This window comes from Gasterosteus aculeatus, chromosome Y, assembly GCF_964276395.1.
Source record: "Gasterosteus aculeatus chromosome Y, fGasAcu3.hap1.1, whole genome shotgun sequence".
NCBI classification, from domain to species: domain Eukaryota; kingdom Metazoa; phylum Chordata; class Actinopteri; order Perciformes; family Gasterosteidae; genus Gasterosteus; species Gasterosteus aculeatus.
Genome location: NC_135709.1, coordinates 12003355 through 12023215, shown reverse-complemented (window position 1 = coordinate 12023215; position 19861 = coordinate 12003355). Strand labels below are relative to the sequence as shown.

At 43.4% G+C, this 19861-nt stretch overlaps 1 protein-coding gene across 3 annotated transcripts; it reads right to left on the bottom strand.

Annotated features, from left to right (window-relative positions):
• Positions 1-2818: 2818 nt before the first annotated feature.
• LOC120812763 (alpha-parvin-like) lies at positions 2819-18463 on the bottom strand. 3 transcript variants are annotated; one of them, XM_040168962.2, is made up of 14 exons: positions 14246-15751; positions 13755-13878; positions 11554-11643; positions 11209-11279; positions 10638-10740; positions 10405-10545; positions 7978-8093; positions 7816-7874; positions 6500-6519; positions 6322-6383; positions 5730-5798; positions 5527-5628; positions 4297-4369; positions 2819-3850 (listed from the first exon to the last, which is right to left on the bottom strand). In XM_040168962.2, exons 3-14 carry the CDS (start codon positions 11558-11560, stop codon positions 3774-3776), a joined length of 900 nt encoding a protein of 299 aa, XP_040024896.2. In that variant the 5' UTR covers positions 11561-11643; positions 13755-13878; positions 14246-15751; the 3' UTR covers positions 2819-3773. The 3 variants fall into 3 exon arrangements, with proteins under 3 accessions (XP_040024896.2, XP_077953875.1, XP_040024894.2); XM_078097749.1 differs by having other exon boundaries at positions 11554-11594; positions 14246-15750; XM_040168960.2 differs by lacking the exons at positions 13755-13878; positions 14246-15751 and adding an exon at positions 17900-18463.
• Between the last annotated feature and the right edge of the window lie 1398 nt (positions 18464-19861).

The following is a 19861-nucleotide window of genomic DNA, read 5'->3' as shown; positions in this document are numbered from 1 at the left end:
TTTATTTCATGTAATGTTTAGGGTTCATTTGCAACTATTGTTGTATGCATCTTTCATTTCATGGAAGAAGAAACATGTGTTTATTATAAATAATGACAGCTATGGTTAAGTTTAGAATAGAGACATTTGGTTACATTAGATACATGTCATTTAGCTGACGCTTTTTTCCAAAGCTTTTTTAACCCATAGTTTTACATTTTGCCTGGGAACAAAGGGGCAGTTAGGGGTTGGGTGTGTTGCTCAGGGACAATTCGACACGGGACATGGAGCAGCCAGGGTTCAAACCGCCAACCCTGCGGATCCCAGCACACCCTCTCTACTTCATGTGCCACCGTCGCCCTGTGAATCTTGGTTCATGATTTCTGGTGTATTTGTCATACTTCCATCCTAAATTGAACGGTTAGGCCCAAGAGGTCAAATGGCCCAGATGATAAGAAATAATGTTGGTCAATTGCTGTGGTCTAAGGAAAATTCAGACATTTTGATTTTCTCACAAGACAAGAATAAAGAAATTAATTCATTATTTTTTCTTCATCGCTACCATGTTACCTTTCATGTGACCCCCCAGAGTGATCTCAGGACCTGTGCACATTGTCAGGCTACAATTGGGTTGGGAACCATTGCAACAGACCACCTGCTCTTCAGCATGTTGGAGACACCAGCATGACAATGTTACAGTATTTACCGCCAAATAACACTGGTCTGCTGAAGCCTGTTTTGGGAGGAGGAGGGACACAGCAAACATGTGGAAGAAAGGGCTCTGATCAGATGAGACCAAAACGTTTTGGACTCAATGCCAAATGCTGTGTGGTGGACACCCAAAACTGTCCATCAACCTGAGCACACCATCCAATAGGGAAATATGGTGGTCATGGGATCATTTCACACTCTATATTTGACCTATTTACAAGTAGATGGAAGGGATAACATAACAACTGCCGACAATGTTGTCTAACACCAATCAGGCATTTGCATCCATCTTGAAAAATGATGCCAATTTATTGAGAGCACTGTCCAGCAGTACACTAACATCTAGGTAAAGCACATTCCATCTCTGTGTGAGGTGGGCTTTAGGGGAAGCAACCAACAACGCCACCTGGGGACACCACGAGAAATACAGACTTAAATACCCAAGGCACGCAAATAAATGACTGTGGATTAGGCAGAGACGTTTGTAGTAATTCCGAAATTATTATTATTATATATATTATTATTATTAAAGAAAACAATGAAACCAAGGTAAACACAAATCACTAAAAACGGGATTAAGATTATAAAACCAGAATAAAGTGTAACACTAACACAACATACAAACCAACATACCTGTACAGCACAGGACCAAATTTGAATGAGGCCTTGAGGGCAGGTGCTTTTTAAAGGCTTCCACTAATTGGCCGTTGGTTTGGGAGGAGCCAGCTGAAAGGCTGGGTTTCCAACCCCACCACATCTGCAGCTGTCTCCTGGTCCTGAGCGCTTTGTTAGTGCCAAAGTATGACACTCTTGTTAGTGAGTCAACCTCTTCACCCTGCAGCTACTGATGCATCCGGCTTCGCTCAAAAGTTACAAATCTGACGGCAAAAAAACTTTAGTTTTCTCATTTTTGATTAAAAATGAAAAAGACAGTGCTTTCGTTTTATGGTTTTTACGGTAAAAGTAAAGGAAATTATCATAACATAGTTCAGATCTATCAGGATCTGTGGGAGCTAACATGAGAGCGTCTGAGAGGGCAATCCACAGGATACGGTTATAACAAATGTTACACTTGCTACGGCCATTGAGCCGACACAGGCATACTGCATGCATGCGTGCCTATGGCTCTTTCCATGAACGTTTAAAGAGCCCCTCGGAGGGAAAATTGAGTGCTCTATTAGAAGAAGAAAAAAAAAAAGCTCAATGCAGTTTAAGCTTTACGTCCGAAGCACACAAACCCTTTCTTGCAAACTCTCTCGATTGAAGATTAAATTATAGACTTTACAATGTTCTCACCTTGAAAGATGTTACAGCCTAAAAACTATTACTCACTTTTCAATTTAGGGACCTGAACTTTACATATTAGGTACAAAATACACACACACTTGTGTCTTTTCTGTTTTGTAAAATACAACAAAACCTAGAAATGAATTTAAAAAGAAAGTTGGAATAAAAGTATGTTAGGGTTTTTGCAAAGTTTGTTGGATTTGGCAAAGAATATTGCAACAGCATTACTAATAATAATAATACTCCAATGTGCAATCTCATGTTCACACACACACGCACACACACGCGCACACACACACACACACACACACACACACACACACACACACACACACACACACACACACACAGAGGATACACCCCTCTCCCCCCACACACTTTCTTTTCAAAAGTTTGTGGAATTTCATTCACTCAACTGGGCTATTGGTCTATGTTGGGGTCAGCTCCAATTCAGAAAGCTTTTACACAGCTTTTTCTGAAATGTTTCTCAATTCAGCAAAAGAAAAGAAAATTGTTGAGCTGGGTCCACTTGTTGAGTTGTACAGGCCAAATTGGAACCAATCTGACCCCAATCCTTATTTTGCTGTAAAAGCATTTCCTTTGCATCCTTTTGAGGAGCGAACAAATAATAAAATACCGCAACTCTCAGGGACCAAACGATATAATTCAAAACATTGATAGATAATAGGGACTGCATTGGTAGCTTCAACCAGTTAAAATGCCTTGAAAGTAGAGCACAACATAAATTAAAATGTAAGCAGTGATTTTTTTGTTTTGCAGATAAGAGGGAAATCTAATCTGTGTTAGAAAAAGCAGAGTTGACAAAATACAAGAACGCGAATGGCAATGGAATAAAACCTTTATACGACTTTATACAGTGTGAATACAACAGAGCTTTGGTCAGATATTTCTAATGTCCCACACATGGGAATTTCGCAGGTTAAGACATCTGGGGAGCATGTGTGTCCTGACATTACGTATTGAGAGCCGCTAGCTGTGTTCACACATCTTGATAAGGGCACTTATGAATTACATAAAGAAAAATAAAATAGAATTTTAGAAGAAAAAAGTGATTAAGAAATTTATAATAAATACAGTTAAACATTTTCTTTTAGGGATTAAAAAGATACATTGTTCATCTTTGTGATATCGTAGATTGACAGAAGTCATAAGAGAATAACCTCTAAGACTTCCCTAAACATTACCTTTGGCTGTGTTATTTGGTTCATACATGTTCTCAGGACTGTGCGACAATGCCCAAATTACAACAAAAAGTCAGTTTGTGTCACAAAAGTCAAATGTATGGAAGCCCTGAAAGGCCAATGAAACGGTTTTCTCTCCCATGAGCAGGTGAAAAATATCATATATTGTGTGCTGGCAAGTTGTGTAAATTAAAACTCATCATAAATTCTTAAAAGTCCTATTTACAATATTTGGTAGTGGTGCAATTAAGCTATGTGTACCGAAAATGAGTCCCAGATTTAGTTTTAAACGTGGAAAAAAATAGATTTAGATATCACTCTGTGAAATATTTTATTTTAACCTTTTCTTCAGTCATGAACACAGGATATAAAGATCACATGGGTCGAGAAATGTTCTAAACGCTTCTTAGGACTAAAATTGTGCCTGTAGAAATCAAAATAAAATAGAGACTAGTGCGTGGTATAATATCCAACAGGGACTAAATGTGATGCATGCATTCAGATAAAAACATCTAGAACAAGTGGAAGGAAACGCATGTTGTTAAGCTCCAACATGTGATCCATGATGGAGTGTTCCCTCCTGCCACCTGGTGCTCAGTCCACACTCCTATATCTGGTGAAGAGGTTGTAGAGGACGCGCAGTGTCGATATCAGGTCACAGTTCACTATATCTGGAAAAAGGGAAAACAAACAGAGAAGTTGTACATCCAGGGAGTGAACAAGCTTGCCTCTACAATAAAATCAACAAAACAAGGGTAGAGCAAGAATATAAAGCATAAATGCAGATTTAAACAGGTCTTTTGAGCTACAAACTAAATTACATCTAAATCACTGTACTGTGATGAAACACACCAATGCAGGTTCAATATTTGCAATCCTTACCAAATTTTTAAGTAAAAGGTTGCAAATAGCACCCGATTACAGTTTTAAACAAACAAACAATCTAGATCCCAACTATGCCTATTCTCGGATAGATGGGAACGCTTGGCACTAATCTACATCGTGACGCCACAGACTCAGTGAGACTCAGACTCTTGTGACGCCACAGACAGCACTCTCTAATCAGACCCGGGTTGTAGTTCTGGACCAGACACCCTAAATTCAATGTGCGTCCTACCTTCTGGTCGGGGCTTCGGCCTCTCCAGACCTCCGTCCTGCATCAGCTCAAAGGAGATGGACACATTGTGGACCTGCGGAGAGAGTTAGGAGGCTGTGAGGAACCAGAACGCACGTGCACACACACACACACCTCCTCGCTGATAAGGGAACAGTGGACACTGGTTCTTAAATCCCACAACACGGGGGGGTGGGGATCGATTCAATCGTGCGACCACAGCTTCCTGTGCTGGCAAACACTATGACGCTCGGTTCTGTAATAACTTAAGCCTTCAGCAGCTGCACAAACAACTAGTTTATCAACGGACGCATGTCGCCGCGGTCACGGAAACACTCCCAAGAAGTTCATAGCGAACGAAACAGGCGCGCACACACACAGCGCAGGAACACACGTGATAGATCAAATCGACACTGGGATTTATTTAAAAAGACGGAGCCTGAATCTTTGACAGGTAGAATTATTTGGTATTTTTCAATCTTAACATGGACCTGCGGAGGAAACCAGCAAAGACGTCTGAGTCAATATGAAAAGTGAGGAGGAATACCAATCAAAGGGGAGAAAGAGATGAAAGATGTTTTTCTATTCTCTGTTCTATTCTCTATTATGTGTGTGCGTGTCTGCTGTGATGTACTAAAAGCTTTGCCCAACAAGGGCTCAATGTGTGAAAAGCATGACCGTAGCCTTCTATAACACCGAAAAAGAAAAGCAGAGAGAACGAGCCATAAGAAGAGATCTACTGAGGTGTCAGTAGATCCTACTGAAGATGAAGTGCTCTCTTGGTGCCTGGCACTACTTTTCACAAGCCCACCCCTTGTGCATCATCGATAAAAGACACGCACACGCACGATTACAGATGCTGTGGGGCTGGTGCCTTCGTACGGGCCAGGAGTGGAGCGCTCAATAGGGTTCGGGGGAAGAAGAAACAGCGAATGGCATTTTATTGGGGCGATGGGGACAGCGGATTGCTCAAAAAGTATTTGATTCGTTCAGCGCAGAGGGTCCACCATGCAGCAGAAAGTAAAACAACTGCACATGTGCATCTATTGAGCAATGGTGGCCCCTGTGTACCGTGCACACAATTTGGCAAATGAACAGCAGACATACCTGGGGACGTTAACCTTAAAATCGTGGATTTGGGCTCATATTCCGATCAGCATACAGAAAAACAACGACAAAACAGCTTCAGTTGGTTGGCAGCTTGATTCGAGGGTTGCGTTTGACACATTTTACCTTTTGTTCGAAATTTTCTGGTGTGAGAAAAAAGTTGTAGAGCGGCACAAAGTATCCCTCCAACAGCCCCATCAGCAATACCAGATAAACGCCGTCTGCAAACTGACACAAGCACAGGCCGGTTAACAACGGTGAGGGCTGATTTGGTAACACATGCTCATCATCTCACGTAGGAGCACTGTGTTCCTGTGTATGTGAAGTACCTGTGTGTCCAATTCAGACACCTCAAGGTTGAGCTTGTTCAGGTGTTTGTTCACAAACGTGATCAATGTCTGTGAAAACAGGAAAGGAAAAAGGCCGTCACACTATATCCACACACACACATATCAAAAAACAACAAAGCAAAGGACATCCAGGTTGTGGCCATAATGTGCTAATAAACTCCAAACCCAAAATGGACAGAAGAACGGATTTTGTCGCAATCCCAAAGTGTCCCATATTTGGAGAATTACTTTACACTTATCATTTTAATTACTTTCATTTGCCGTTTTAGCCGCTAAACTAAAGTATCTGCCCGGCAGTTGCTGTTTTGAATGATTCTACCAATATATTGGTAAATGCCCAAACGCATTATTTGAACATTACAGACGATGACATACTGATCTTTAATCGCACAGCAAACACTCTGCTCTGTATTTTTATTGTGAAGGAGCTGCAACATTGACCAGGATTTAATGACCCTAGCTGCAACGCGGACTGCAGTGAAATGCCCGGTTTAGGGGTTTAAATACCCATAGAGAGATTGTCATCTCTTTATATCTGCCTTCCTGAGACCTCTGATTGCTGCTACTGTACCTTTTTGACAACATTCAGCTTATCTGGAGCATGGTCAAACAGAGTGTCAAAAGCGTCGCGTTCTGTAAGGAGTAACAAAAATAATAATAATACTTCCGTCAAAAATCAATGACGTCTGAATGTTGCTGACAAATCTTAAATAAAATCTCCAATGCGCTCTTCTTGGTGGAGGACATACCATGTCTTCCAGAGAAGGCCCTGAGAGGGAAGAGAAATAAAAACACACGGATCAGAAGCAAATTATTAACAATTTCACCCTTGAATATTCATTGAAAAATGAAAGGTGAGCACTTCCAGTCCAATCATAGAGGATTGCCACAGAAAATGACAATACAATAATGTAGCTGTGGCGTCAAAATTTGATTAACAATGAACACAGGTACGCCTTCGGGTGCTCACAAATAACCCGGGCATCGTTTCCGGGGCTTCCACAGTGCCACATACTGTACCAATCCCCGCAGCAGAACAATGACAGTTTGACTTTGATGCCATGAAAGACGTGCCCTTCGTAAGCACGCAAGTGTTGGGAATGGAGAGGCCACTTTCTGGTTGTCGTAATAATGTTAGCACTTTGGTTGATGTTGCTGTTGGAAAGGCTCAGGTGGTTTCTTTCTGCTGTGGTGTCTCCGTGGAGGAGATATCGCAGCGGGCAGGACAGTGAGAAAAAATAGCTTGCACACACAAATCTGTCATGGCAAAGGGGGGCAGAACTGGGCAACGGGTCCTAGTGGTGTGGTAATAACTGTATTTCCACTGTGACCGTGTGTGTGTGTGTGTGTTGGACAAAGTGTGTGCGTATGTGCTGGCCTGCCGTTATCTCGTCTAATGTCTAATTCTTCAGCTTAAGGGTGCCACATATCTGGTTGAATCACAACGGTTGTTGATTCAGTGGTGCACCATGATTGTGCTCTGCTTGCAGGGGGGAAGAAGACATTCAAGGTCCCAGCCGCAGTTGGGATTTCCACTGACTGCAGTGGGGTTTTTTAACGGTCATCATGCATACGTGCAGAAATGCTTTTGGGTTACTTATTAGGATCAGATGAATTTTATTTTGCCAAATTGATGGAGGGATTTTGATGCCAGCAATTATTATCTAATCTATCATATAATCTGACTTTAAAGTGGCCAAAAGACGCTCTATTTATAGCACGGAGGAAAAAGTGGGTCGACTATCGGCTGGCAAATGGGAATGCGCGTCAGTCTTCTCATTCGCTGTCGTGAGCAATCCCTACGTAGCGGAAATGGTGGATGGTGGAACTACTGGAGTAATGGTATTGCGTTGACAATAACATTGGAAATGTGTCAAAGTGAAAGAGAGCACAGTGGACGGAGGACACAAAGAGGGAAAGGAATAAAACCCCTCACGTGGGTGGGTGGGGGAGTATCTGCTGCAATTACTATTTCTGTCATTGCAGCAGATACCTATTAGCAGCACTGTTCTTGCACCTTGTGCGTTGGGGTGTCAAAACGAGTCGGGTAGCAGAGCGTACTCACTCTGTGTTGCCGGTGATCTCCTCTTGAATTTGCCTGGACTGAAGGATGCCTTCTCTTTTCTGAAGAACACAAAAAGCAGGACCAGATGCTGGGGCTTATCAGAGCAACCTTCTCTGAGAAAGGGAAGACTTGCTATACTGTTAAAGTAAGCAGGCTGCATACCTGGACGACCACCACCTGAATGGAGACGTGGTCCGGCAGTCTGATCGGCGCCCTGAAATGCTGTGACAGCGCCACCAGGAGGTGCAGGATGGCAACAATGCTTTTGGTATGAACCGCTAGAGTGGAGGACAAAGGGAGAGCAAAGGAGTCACGGAGAGATGTTATCAATGACCAACTATACATGTAACTCAGCTCTTTGACAAGCCCGCTACACTCCTTGTTTATTTACCATCATCCAAACCTGTTGGTGCTAGTTCCAATGATCACAACCCACAGATGGATCAAAGCCCGCCCACACCAAAGATGTACCAGAAGTGTTTTTGGCGGCATAGAATCGGACAACAGATCTTTTGAGTGGAATGTGTGTCAGTGAAACCACCAGAGGTGCTTCCGAATAAATGAGCACCCAAAAAAATATGTAGTTTGGTGCAGCGGAACACGAGATTGGCTGCGGACAGACGCAAAAACCCACTCACGACCAATCTCATAATCTCCTGGCAGAGACAATCATACATGCATGAATCAGACTCCGGAAGAAAACAAGTGTTCTGTGGACTGTTTTTGGCAATTTCAACGAGATCATGTGGCCACCCGCTGCGACTTTTTGGAGATTCAGGTGTAGCTCGTAAACCCAGAGAAACTCAAGGAATTGGAGTGAAGAACCCTCCTGCCTTCAAGTGGATAATTTTGTTTTTTAAAAGTTAGTTCCCTCTCCTATTGACTGTAAAAATAAGTCATAACAGAAAATCAAAAAAAGCTGCAGCTTTTCATTTGAAAGGAGAATTGGAAAATATAAACAGGAGTAATGATCTGTAGATCTTAACAAATGAAGAGTCCATTGGAGAACTTTGTGATGGCTATCAATGCTGAAATGTTTTTTATTTTAAATCAATTCATTTAATTGTGACCTTTAAATTTAAAGTCCAACGGAATTGTGAATTTGGAGAATTGACATCCTGAGTAATGAAAACGTGCTACCAATGTATTGAGACATTCTTAGAATCTTCATCTATTAAAGATCTGTCAATTGTAACCTAGCAGAGTTGCATGAGCCCCGCTCGCTGTGGGTCGCCAAATAACAAACGGCATATTTTCCAAACTTAAAGAAATGTATCATTTAAAGTTGTTACCTTTGGATAAACAATCAGGAACAATTAAGTTCCCAAAGCAAGCCTCTGATTGAACCCTGTGGCATCGGCGAGTCACACAGAGCATGAGAGGATCCAAAAAGGATACATCAGGAAAGACGAAGAAGAAGAAAGGGACAAACAAAAGTGGAATGATTTAAAAATAGGGAGAACTACTCAAATAAAAGGGCTGCAAAATCAATTATATCTCATGTTATTTGCCCCTACGCTTTAGCATTTTTCTATTTCTCTTATGGCTCATGTGCACCTTACGGCTAATGATGGAGGTAGAAAGCCCGGTGGTAATTATTGCGGATAAAAGAGTGCCGTCAAAAGGAGAGGAGGAGAGCTCTTATTGACGAGCACCGGCTGTTGTTCTCCATCCCAAAGCTCCCACCTCAATAAGGGGGATATTAATCCAATGGTGACAGCATTCAGACATAAAAAAACAATCCTGTGAGTGGGGCTTTTTTGAAAAAGAAATACAGAAAGATAAGAAAACCTGGCAAGTGGCTGCTACTCTCCACGCAGGAGGGCTCAGGCTGGGAGATAGGCTCTTTTAAGGATGGACATCACTTCATTTTGAACGTTATTACAAGATAATAAATTATATTTGATAACCATTTAGGGCAATTTGGGGTAGAAAAATCATTTTGTGGGCTCTCCCATATAAAAGTAGACCCTGCTTTCAAATTGCCACTTTGGCGCTTCCGTGTTACAATTTCCTTTCACTCACCGATGAAATGCTCCACTTTGTTTTGAATCTCTCTCACTGTTTGCAGCAGAACCACTGCAGGGTTTTTTAATGTTCTGTAATGGTTGTACTCCTCTTTCTACTGGGAGAGGTCTGGACCGTAACGCTCTGGGTTGAGGACTTCTCCCTTTCTGACCACTAATGTACCCCTATGGTTGAATGCACTTATTGTAAGTTGCTTTGGATGAAAGCGTCAGCTAAATGACAGAACAAGAAACAAGAAAGTGCAATTTCCTCAAATAAGCCAATTTACAATTTGCTATAGATGAGTGACGTTACAAGTACAGTGACAAAGTTTAACATAAAAAAATCCAAACTCACTGATTAAAAAAACCTGAATAATACCCAGATAAGAGTTAATCCAAGAATAAAATAGACAAAGAGCCGACCTGCCAATAAACCGACACAACTGTGCACACCTTGTCGGCAGATCGGGTTTTCACAAGCAGACTTTTTTTTTTTTAAGAAAGACCATCTACATCATAAAACGTGAGCGTGGACCACAGTAAACCTGGAAATGTTAAGTGGAATAGAAAGCGTCCTCACAGTCGACGTTCCAGCGGATGTTTCTGGTGGACAGTTTGAGCGAGTCGTTGATGCGCTCCAACACAGTCTGCAGCTTCTGCTTCTGGGCGATCTCCGACTGTGTCACCTCGGCCACGTTCAGCTTCTCGCCCTCCAGCTTCTCTGCAGCACCGGGGCACACATGAAACACCCGAGGTTAGTGGACGCAGCAGCAGCCGCGGAGATGCAAAGAGTTCAGACTGCCGGCTCCTCACCGAACAGCTTTTGCAGCACCTGTCCATCGTACAGGTCCTCAGCCAGGTCCTTCACGATGATCCTCTCCCCCACCAGGACGTCGTTGATCCAGTCAATCAGCACCTTTGTGGGAACAAAAAAAAAGAACAGTTATTCGGGGGGTTACTTCTGCCCACATCTAGAGCCGCTGTGGCTCAAGGTTGACTTGTATGGTCTTCACTGTCCGTCCCTGTAGACCGGGGTCTAGCTGAATGGCTCTGCTAGCTAATCAAGCAGTTTCAAATCAATTGAAATATGTTGTTCAATGGAATGGAACTCAGTGATCTTTCCAGGCCACGGCGTTGCTGCTGGGACATAGCGTTGCCCCAATGCGAGGGCTAGGTATCCACTCCATTATATGCCTGCTGGGACCCAGTGATTGCACAGCACCACTCACATTTTTGGGAAGGAATGGTGTAACCTGTGTGCGATGAAGGGAAGTCTGGCTCACACCACCACACTTCTCTCACTTCTTGTCAGCGCTTTCTTTGGATGCCTGTGTACTTTGTCGCAAGCACAATATGAAGGAATGGGCAGCCTGAATGACCTCACCCTCATGAGCTCCTGCAGCTTGCGGTCGGTCTTGGAGTTGGGGTCCACCATGGTGCGCACTTCGTTCTCCTCTGGTAGATGAGCACAGACGGGAGAAATGTTAAAGTCGGGGCGTGGGTGTAGTATTACAATATTATCATTTTAGATTGTATATTTATTATAAAGTTAGACACCCTGTGTTACATTTAATGCTTGGAGAAAACATATTAACTTGGGGTAAAGTGGATTTTTTATATCGAAGGCAAACCATTTTTAATAAATTAATATAAAAATAAATAAAAGGTTTCAAAGGCCAAAAACAAACCCACGCAGGCTTTAAAGCGATGTGCCAGTGTAACTGTTTACCTAGCATTGTGTCCTCTGGGTCCAGCTCGTAGTGGGACGGGCTGAGAGGAAGGTTGATAGCATTAATTCCTTCTTCCTGAAGCTCAGAAACTGTGAGGAAGACGTACACACATCATCATCACTTTCATTCAGACCCCCCCTCCACAACACTTAAGAGGAAAAAATGTATGAGGGATGGAAGTCTTTCTTTCTGTCTCCCATAAACAGCTGGGCACTGCGACGATCAACAAGGTTACCGTTTTATCATCATTAATTAATGTCTCTCATCTCTGTAAATGGAGTAGGCTGTAAACGCCAATGATCCCAAAGCCCTAAATAAAGTCTTTGGGTTCATATCCGACAGATAATCCCAATTTTAGGGATATTCTATGTTCAGTGTTAATATGACACAGAAGCCACTAAATCCTTCCGTTATAGAAGCTGGAACCAGGGAAGGTTTGTCGCGTTTGCTCAATGAATCGATCCAAAGGGCCGACTGACCATTTAAATAGCCAGAAATAAAAAAAAGCTAAATCTTGCAAAGCCGAGAAAGTCTTTGAAGCCATTTCTTGCACCAAACGAAGGACGACACTCACATCAGCTGAGAGATAAGGACAGGGATCGAACACCGCCCCCCGCCCCCTCCCACCCGATGCCACGAAGAACCATTAGCCTTTCGACGTCAGACCAACACGGAGCGTTTCTGCTTCCTGCTTCTCAGCGGGCTTTTATAGAAAACCCAGCATGCATTTCTTCTCAGTGTGTCAGATACCTGAGGAGGCTTGATCACTGTGTGAGTGCTGAGAAGCATGGGGTGAACATCCTGTGCATTTCACTGGAAATGCACAGGATCCACCTCTCAATCAACATCCTCTCAATCAACACCATCCACCACTGCTGGCATAGTGCACATGGTGCGGGGGATTCCAACAGAGCGCTGTGCGAGGATGCTGCATGAACAGAACAAACTAAAAGAAGGTGGATGAATTAAAGCCGACTAAAAACCATGAGTATGTATACATGTTGTTATTATAAATTGAATTTGAGATGCTCCATTGTTTTAAAAGGTCATAAATAGAAAAAGGTTCATTTGAGCAGGTGAAAGAAAACATGGGTCGGCTTTAAAGAGAGACTACCACACGTTTGAGAGGAGGAACACGTGGAACTCAACCGACCCAACCACAGACTGGGTGTAAGAAGTGGAAGTACCGTCCCTCGGTTTGTAGACCGATATTTTGAAGTCCCGAGTCTGCCAATTCGAAGGCCTCCATCCTTATTACTAGAGATGCTCCGATCAGGTTTTTTGGTGCCAATCACCTATCACTGAAATCGGTATCTGCCGATAAAACCGATCACCAATCACGGTGTCGATTTAAGCATTCTATTTATTGTGTAGCATTATTTATTAAATGAATTATTCTCAACAACATTGGTTTTGTATTTTAAGTATTTAAATTACGAGACGAGAGAGTATCATGAATTGACAACCATCCGTTTTATTGCAGGGAACGTGCAACATTCCAATGTAGAAAAGCTCTCTCGCTTACTATAAAATATGTAAATAATAATAAATATTAAAACAATAATAATAATAGTAAAAATATAAATCTTTAAATGAAAATCACAACAATAGAATAACATGTGCAACATTCCACTCTCTAGAGGCTCTCAATAGAACTTGGAGCTTATAGGAGAAGATAACAGACAGAATAAAGATTAAAGGTGCACAGGAAGTCAGCAATTAAACAAAACATATATCTACGTATATCTATCTGTATAGTGTCTCACTCACTCACATACTTCACTCACTCAACTCACTCGGAGAATGGGCATACTAGAGTATTCAAACCTTACTTCTGATTAAGCAGCATCACTGGCCGATTTGCCTTGATAAATATAAGCATCTCAGCATTTTTAGGAGTCAACCTGTTCCTCTTCTCATCTAAAATATGTCCTGCTGTGCTGAAAAGTCGCTCGCTATCTACACTTGTACAAGGTGCGGAGAGGAAGACTCGTGCTGCTTGTGCGAGAGCAGGAAAGCGGTCTTTATTGGCCTTCCAAAAAGCAGGTGGATGTACGTGACTGTTTGGGATAACTGGCTCTGATAGGTAGAGATTGATCTGTGATGCTGCTGAGCTGATGTTACCACCGCCGACCTCATGTTGCTCATCTTCAGCCAACAGTTCAGCATGCATAGCATGCAAGGAGCCAGCTCGTGGTACCTTCTGTGGGGGCTCACTCACTACCGCATTCTCCTCCTCTTGCTCCGCTGCAGCAGCCAGGACATCAGAAAGCAGCCTGCGCACCTGTGGCTTGAGTCCGACGGGGAAATATCGGTCCTTATATCTTTTTTTATGAGAGAAACAAAAGGCAAGATTAATTAATTCATGTATTTAATACATGTTGTAGGTCATCATGCTTACCTCTTGAATAAATTAGGCATGGGCTTGGCCCCAAAGCATAGCCTCAATTTCCATTCTTTATAGTTGAGATGAACTGCTTTTAAAATCAAATTCAGGTGAGTTTGGAGGAAATGCAAACCATCCTACACTACAGAATAACACAACAGTATTATATTTTACCTTTAACTTCAGCATAGCCCCTTTTATCAATCATGTTTAGGCCATAGCTAAATAACCATATTAAATCATGTCTTTCTCTCTCTCACACACACACACATATATACCACACACACACACAGAAATGTTCTCACCGTGGATCAAGGAGTGTAGCGATGGTGTACAGGCGCTCAGATTCAATGTCGCTGAATCTCCTCTTAACAGCTTCCAGGAGCGTGGCTTTCGCTGTCTTCACACCGTGGTCAGTCTCTGTTGTTTTCTCAAGAAGACAAGTTAAAGCTCTGACGGATGGTATGACATCTGCAGCTGCTGCAGTTGATGAACTTATCGTTTTTGTGAGCTCGTCAAAAGGGTCAAGCACTGAAATCATATTCTGCACCAATTTCCACTCATGGACGGTCAACGTGGAAGGCAATTCAAAGTCTGCTGCATAAGCACATAGGGCACGTTTCTGTTCCAGTAAACTTTTTAGCATGGCAACAGTGCTATTCCACCGGGTGAGAATGTCCTGTTGTAGCCTCTTTGGAGGCTGGTTCGGATTCATTTGTTTCTGAATACTGAACAGTCGGGAGTAAGCAAGCTGTGAATGCTTAAAATGACCGACAATGCGTCTTCCACTTGCGATGACATCAATGATGTCATCATTGATGACATCATTGCATGCACAGCGAGCTGGAGGGTGTGCGCCATGCACGGTAGGCTAGGTAAACGCGCGTCCCTCATGGCCTTCTCCATGTTCCTGGCGTTATCCCGCAGAATAACGAGCACCTTTTCTTGTGGGATTCCCCATGCTTGGAACATGTCTGTGAAAGCTGCAGCAAGTGCCTCCGCGGTGTGCGATCCGGGAAACTCTTGTGAGTGAAGCACCACTTTGGTCTTCATTAATAAACTGCGCAGTTAGGCTCAGCATAGACACAGGACAGACACTCGAACTCCAAATGTCACTCGTGAAGCTAACTGCCCTGATTGTCCTTCATAAGGCTCTCGATGTGCGTGTAGACATTTCGGTATAATTCCGGCAGACAAACATCAGTTAGGTATTTTCGGCCCGGCAGCGTATAGCGTGGATCCAAGCAGGATACAAGGCGTTTGAACCCAGCGTCTTCCACAACAGACAGCGGCTGCTGATCAAGGCATATGAATTCCATTACCTTTGCATTTAATTCCTTTCGTCTCTTGTTGTCATTGCTGTATGGTTGCTGTCGTTTCAATGTCTCTGTTACGGTCAGCTGAGTGAGTGGCGTTTGGGAAGAGGTTGCACGCTCTTTGTCTTTATCTGCCTTAACACTCGCCAACTCCGTAAACTACTCAAATTCCTTGGTTCGTGGTGTTGAAACCCCTTTGACGCGTTCCTCCACGGGGAACTACTTTTGAGCAGACGTTGCAAACTGCAAATTTATTATCTTTTTCCGACACCTTGTCATATTGCCAGACCGGCAAAGCCATTTTGTCTCAGTGGTTTCCTACCCGCCACCGAAGACGGGGGACAATGACATTTAATAACATGGAGAGACAATAATAATAATAATAATAATAATTTCTTACCATTGGCGGCCTGAAATGCCTATCTCTAACGCTTTATTGAAACGTCTCTGATAGTAGTTCTCGCAGATTTTATGTCATCTGATCGGCCAAATTTGATCGGCCGTTTTGAGAACGCCTGGATCGGCGCCGATCAGATCGGAGCATCTCTACTTATTACGGCTTTATTACATCCATCACCATATCGGGTTTTTTGCAACCAATAGACTGAAGTGACCATATTTGGAACGTGGAGGGGAGACAGAGACCCGTCAATCACAGAACGCCCGCCCTGAAGCATTGCTTTTTGATCTATTCAACTCCAAATGAAGGCGGGGGTGGGTTACTTATGGTTACTGTCCACAGATGAAAACTTACAAGCTCATGCGAAAGCACGGCTGGGATGGCAGGCTGTGATGACACCATCCCCAATCAACCAGATTCTGTTATTATGGTAATTATCACTTTTGCTATTTAGGGATGAGCAAGTACGTGGAGACCAAGGCGGGTGGATGTACAACGCGATGTGGCGGCGAAATGGCTGGGGTGTTACCTCCATCAGCACGTCAGATACGATCAGCGCAGAACTGATTTGCCATCAGCATCGCAACCAGGGTGAAGGGGAGCCGAGTGCTCCACAGTTCCCTGCCCCTCTCCTCCACGGGCAGAGCTCACAAGTCTCTAATGCAACACCTGATCCCATATATTCCATTCTTACTTCCACAGAAAGGACACATTTACACAACACCTCTCCTGAGTTGTGTTTGCTATATTTCCACGTCCAGCACTCATACCTCCTGACCTTCTCCTCCTCGTTCGCTCGCCATCTTATAGGCCTCTGTTCTCTCGCTTGAACCTGTTTTTCATCTTCGCCCTCCTACCCCTTCCCCGCTCGTGTGGCGACCGCCGTAAACGTCACAAGGACTTAAATCTAATCAACAATCTCCCACCAGAGAGACCAACCCACGTTCTCCATCAAGAGAACACACTGCAGACATGCTACACACACTGCACTGTGTGTGTAACCATGACCAAGCATGGATATAATGTGATTGCATGCATGTGTCAGAGTATCCCGAACGACACAACGTAATCATCCGATCGAAAGAGACCTTTCTCCACGTGGATGATAAAAAATGAAAAAAATAAACCTGGCCTTTGGCGGTGAAGGCCATGCCCTCGTTAAGTCGGCTGTATTTTCCAGATCAACCACACGTGGCAAAAAGCTGAACCGGACCTTTAAGAAAGAGGCTTTCGGTGTAGGTTGATTTATACTAGCTGCTTGGTAATAAAAGTCCAATATAACAAAGCTTCATAAGTAATATAAAATAGGGGAAGCTGCAGTTTTGTATCTGGGCTGTGACATCTCATCCCCGCTGTGAGAATCAAACTCGCAATTTTTCATAGGAGGAGGAACCGCTACGGAGCGAGCTTACGCGTCCAGAGAGGATCCTGAGGCCTGTCGCGCCCGGTCTGTTTTTCTTACCAAACGAGAAAGAAATTGAAAATAAATAAGACATAAGAAGAGGCCGATCCATTGACAGGAGAACATATATTTTACATATTTTCTGCTGTTTATTGGGGAGGGACACCCCCCCCCCCCAAATAATACGTGGTTACGCCCTTGATTGTCCCACTTTGATTTTACTTGCGATTACCCACGATTCAAAGCGTCAAAACAGGACGATAGAAAGATGTTCAGCCTGGCATATTCCCTTCACACGGAAACGTTAAGGCAACACAATGCAAGCAGAGATAGTTTAACACAGCCGGATTATTCAAGAAACATTAGTTTTATTACAGCCGTTTTGATTAAATCAAGTCAATTGATTATTTATACAAGTAATGATGTTGTCATAACATGACATATTGTGTGCTGTCCAAGTTGCACCTTTTTAAAATTTCTTACAGTCAGAAGGTCCCCGAGCGTCCAGGGGGGCCTCTGGGCCACCACAGTGTGGGTGCTGGAGGAGCCGCAGGCCTGGGACGGGGCCCTTGTTTACTCGAGCCTCATTCCTCACTTATTACAGCGGTGGCGGACTCAATACCGTACATGGATACAGACACAGGCCGCGGCCATGGAAAAACACACAAGAGCAACAAACACGCTGTAACCTCAGTTTATTGTGCTTCCTTTCGGGGGAAATTAGGTTAAACGCTGGAAATATGTAATGATGTGAAGTATTTGTTTTAGTAATTTCATCTTGACTTCTGATACCAATGTAGCGCGGCGGGCTATTGGGACTATTTCTGGCTCGTTGTTTTACCTTCTTTAGCCTTTTTCCTTCTCGACAAAGTTCCTCCAAGTTTCCCCAGGAAAGAGTCGTCTTTCTTTCTGGAGGACGGGGATTTGGGCGTCGGAGACTTCGGAGAGGACGGGGATTTCTGGGGCGAAGAGGCCATCGTGCCTGCGGTGGTTTAATCCGGCTAACGTTGACAGGGAAACTCTCCGAGTTGTCGTGGAAAATAAAAGTTGGTTGGAAAGTTAAGCCAAAAAAATCACCATCAACTCCCTAAAGCGGAAACGGAATTCCAGACATTTATTCCTGAAGTGCGTGGCCCCTCCTGCTCCGGCGGGGAGGGGCGCTACCGTTAGTGGAGCAGCCCGGAGGAAGGCGGTCTGCTCACCGTGGGAAGGGTAGCTGATCGAGGCGGTATCAAGCGCAGCAGAGGGCGGCTAAAAACAAACAAACACGGATTGTCTGTCTACAAAACGTCGTGCCCTTTTCAGCTTTGAATAGCTATAAATTATGTATTGGGGACCACCCGTAATTAAATTATATTTTTTTCCTACGCCGGACTTGCTTTCTCTAATAAAACTAGCTAACAGTAATGCTCTTGCTAGAATGTTGGCTTACAGCATGACCGTTATATTGTAATTTTTTTTATTACAATAAAAAACTACATTAATAGTTGAAACATTTATGAATTAAAAATTCTAAACAGATGTATAGAAAAACATTTTTTTCAATCATGAAGCAACTTATTCACAATTAATTAATTTATAATATACACAAACTTAATAATTTGACTCACAGCCCATACATCAGTGTTAAAACCAGCACCACTAGCGTTAACCGGCAGTAGGTAGTCAGAAAAAAATCAGCGCTTCAACACTTTCTGACCCATGTCACATCTGTGGCTGCGGTTTCCCTTCACGAGTCAGCATGTTTGCACCTCTGGTAACCCCGTCCTGGGAGTTTTTTTAAAATTGCTTTTTGGGTTTGGTGGCAGAAAATAGGGTAACATAACTGTAATGTTTTGGATTGTTATAGAAAGACTTACTAAAATACTGACTAATTTCCAGGTTGGTTCCTTCAGTTCTCTATGAAAGAAAGAGAAAGAGACCTCACCAGACGTTGCCTGAACATTTCAACATGTGCACTTGCGGTTTTCTGCTGAATGATGCAGTTTGGAGTTATTATTATTATAAATAATAATTATTATTATAAAAACGTGAAAATTCCAGCCACCTGGCAGATGTGCATCATACCAGCTGGCCACAAACAGCCGCAGTTAGCATTCTCCGGTGTTTTTTGGCATCCGAGTGATTACTATTGCATTTAATTTGAAAACACAAAAAACCTCACAGTAACACACACACACAGTTACAAAGTGTTAAACAGTGCACGACATAAAGCAAAACATTTTTGATTTCATAACAATTTTATAACAAGTCTCAGACAATCCTCGCTGTGTCGAGTCATTCCTCTCTTAAGGCGGGAAAACACACGCTGTCAAGTTTGGTTTACGAGGCCAAAAAACTGTAAAATGCACTTTACATTATGAGCAGCGCTCGTCAGGTCAGATAACCTGAATGTTACTCGCAGCTCCTTTTCTATTCATCCACCCATCTCTGAGCTTAGCAAAGGGAGACCAGATGGAAGCCTTGCCGTCCTCTTTAAGGGTCACTAAAGACTTCCATGACTTTTCCATCCTCTACACATAATCTAGATGTGTATTTTTACAAGGAGGAGTTCAATTCCAGTTTATTGAAAAAAATGGCGCTCGCTGAGCCTCCCCACTTTCCTACCCTTTCCCGCTTGGCCTTCACTCCGCCACCCCCCCCCGCCCACCCAGCTGTTGTCCGCAGGCGCCCAGTTAAACTCGTAGCCCTTGGACAGCACGAGGCCCTCCAGGTCCCTGTCCTCGGCCCTCTCCTTCAGCCCCTGCTCCTCCAGCACGGACACCAGTGGCCACGTCTCTCCACCGTCCTTATGATCTCCGCC

Bases quoted from the DNA above. Each gene is read 5' to 3' on its own strand.
- LOC120812763 (XM_040168960.2), bottom strand. From the start codon at position 18,035: ATGGCCTCTTCGCCCCAGAAATCCCCGTCCTCTCCGAAGTCTCCGACG. The intron at 10,741-11,208 runs GTGAGGTCATTC...GTTCCCACAAAG, and splicing joins AGCTGCAGGAGCTCATGAGG to GTGCTGATTGACTGGATCAA. The intron at 5,799-6,321 runs GTACAGTAGCAG...CTGTTTTCACAG, and splicing joins AGCTGAATGTTGTCAAAAAG to ACATTGATCACGTTTGTGAA.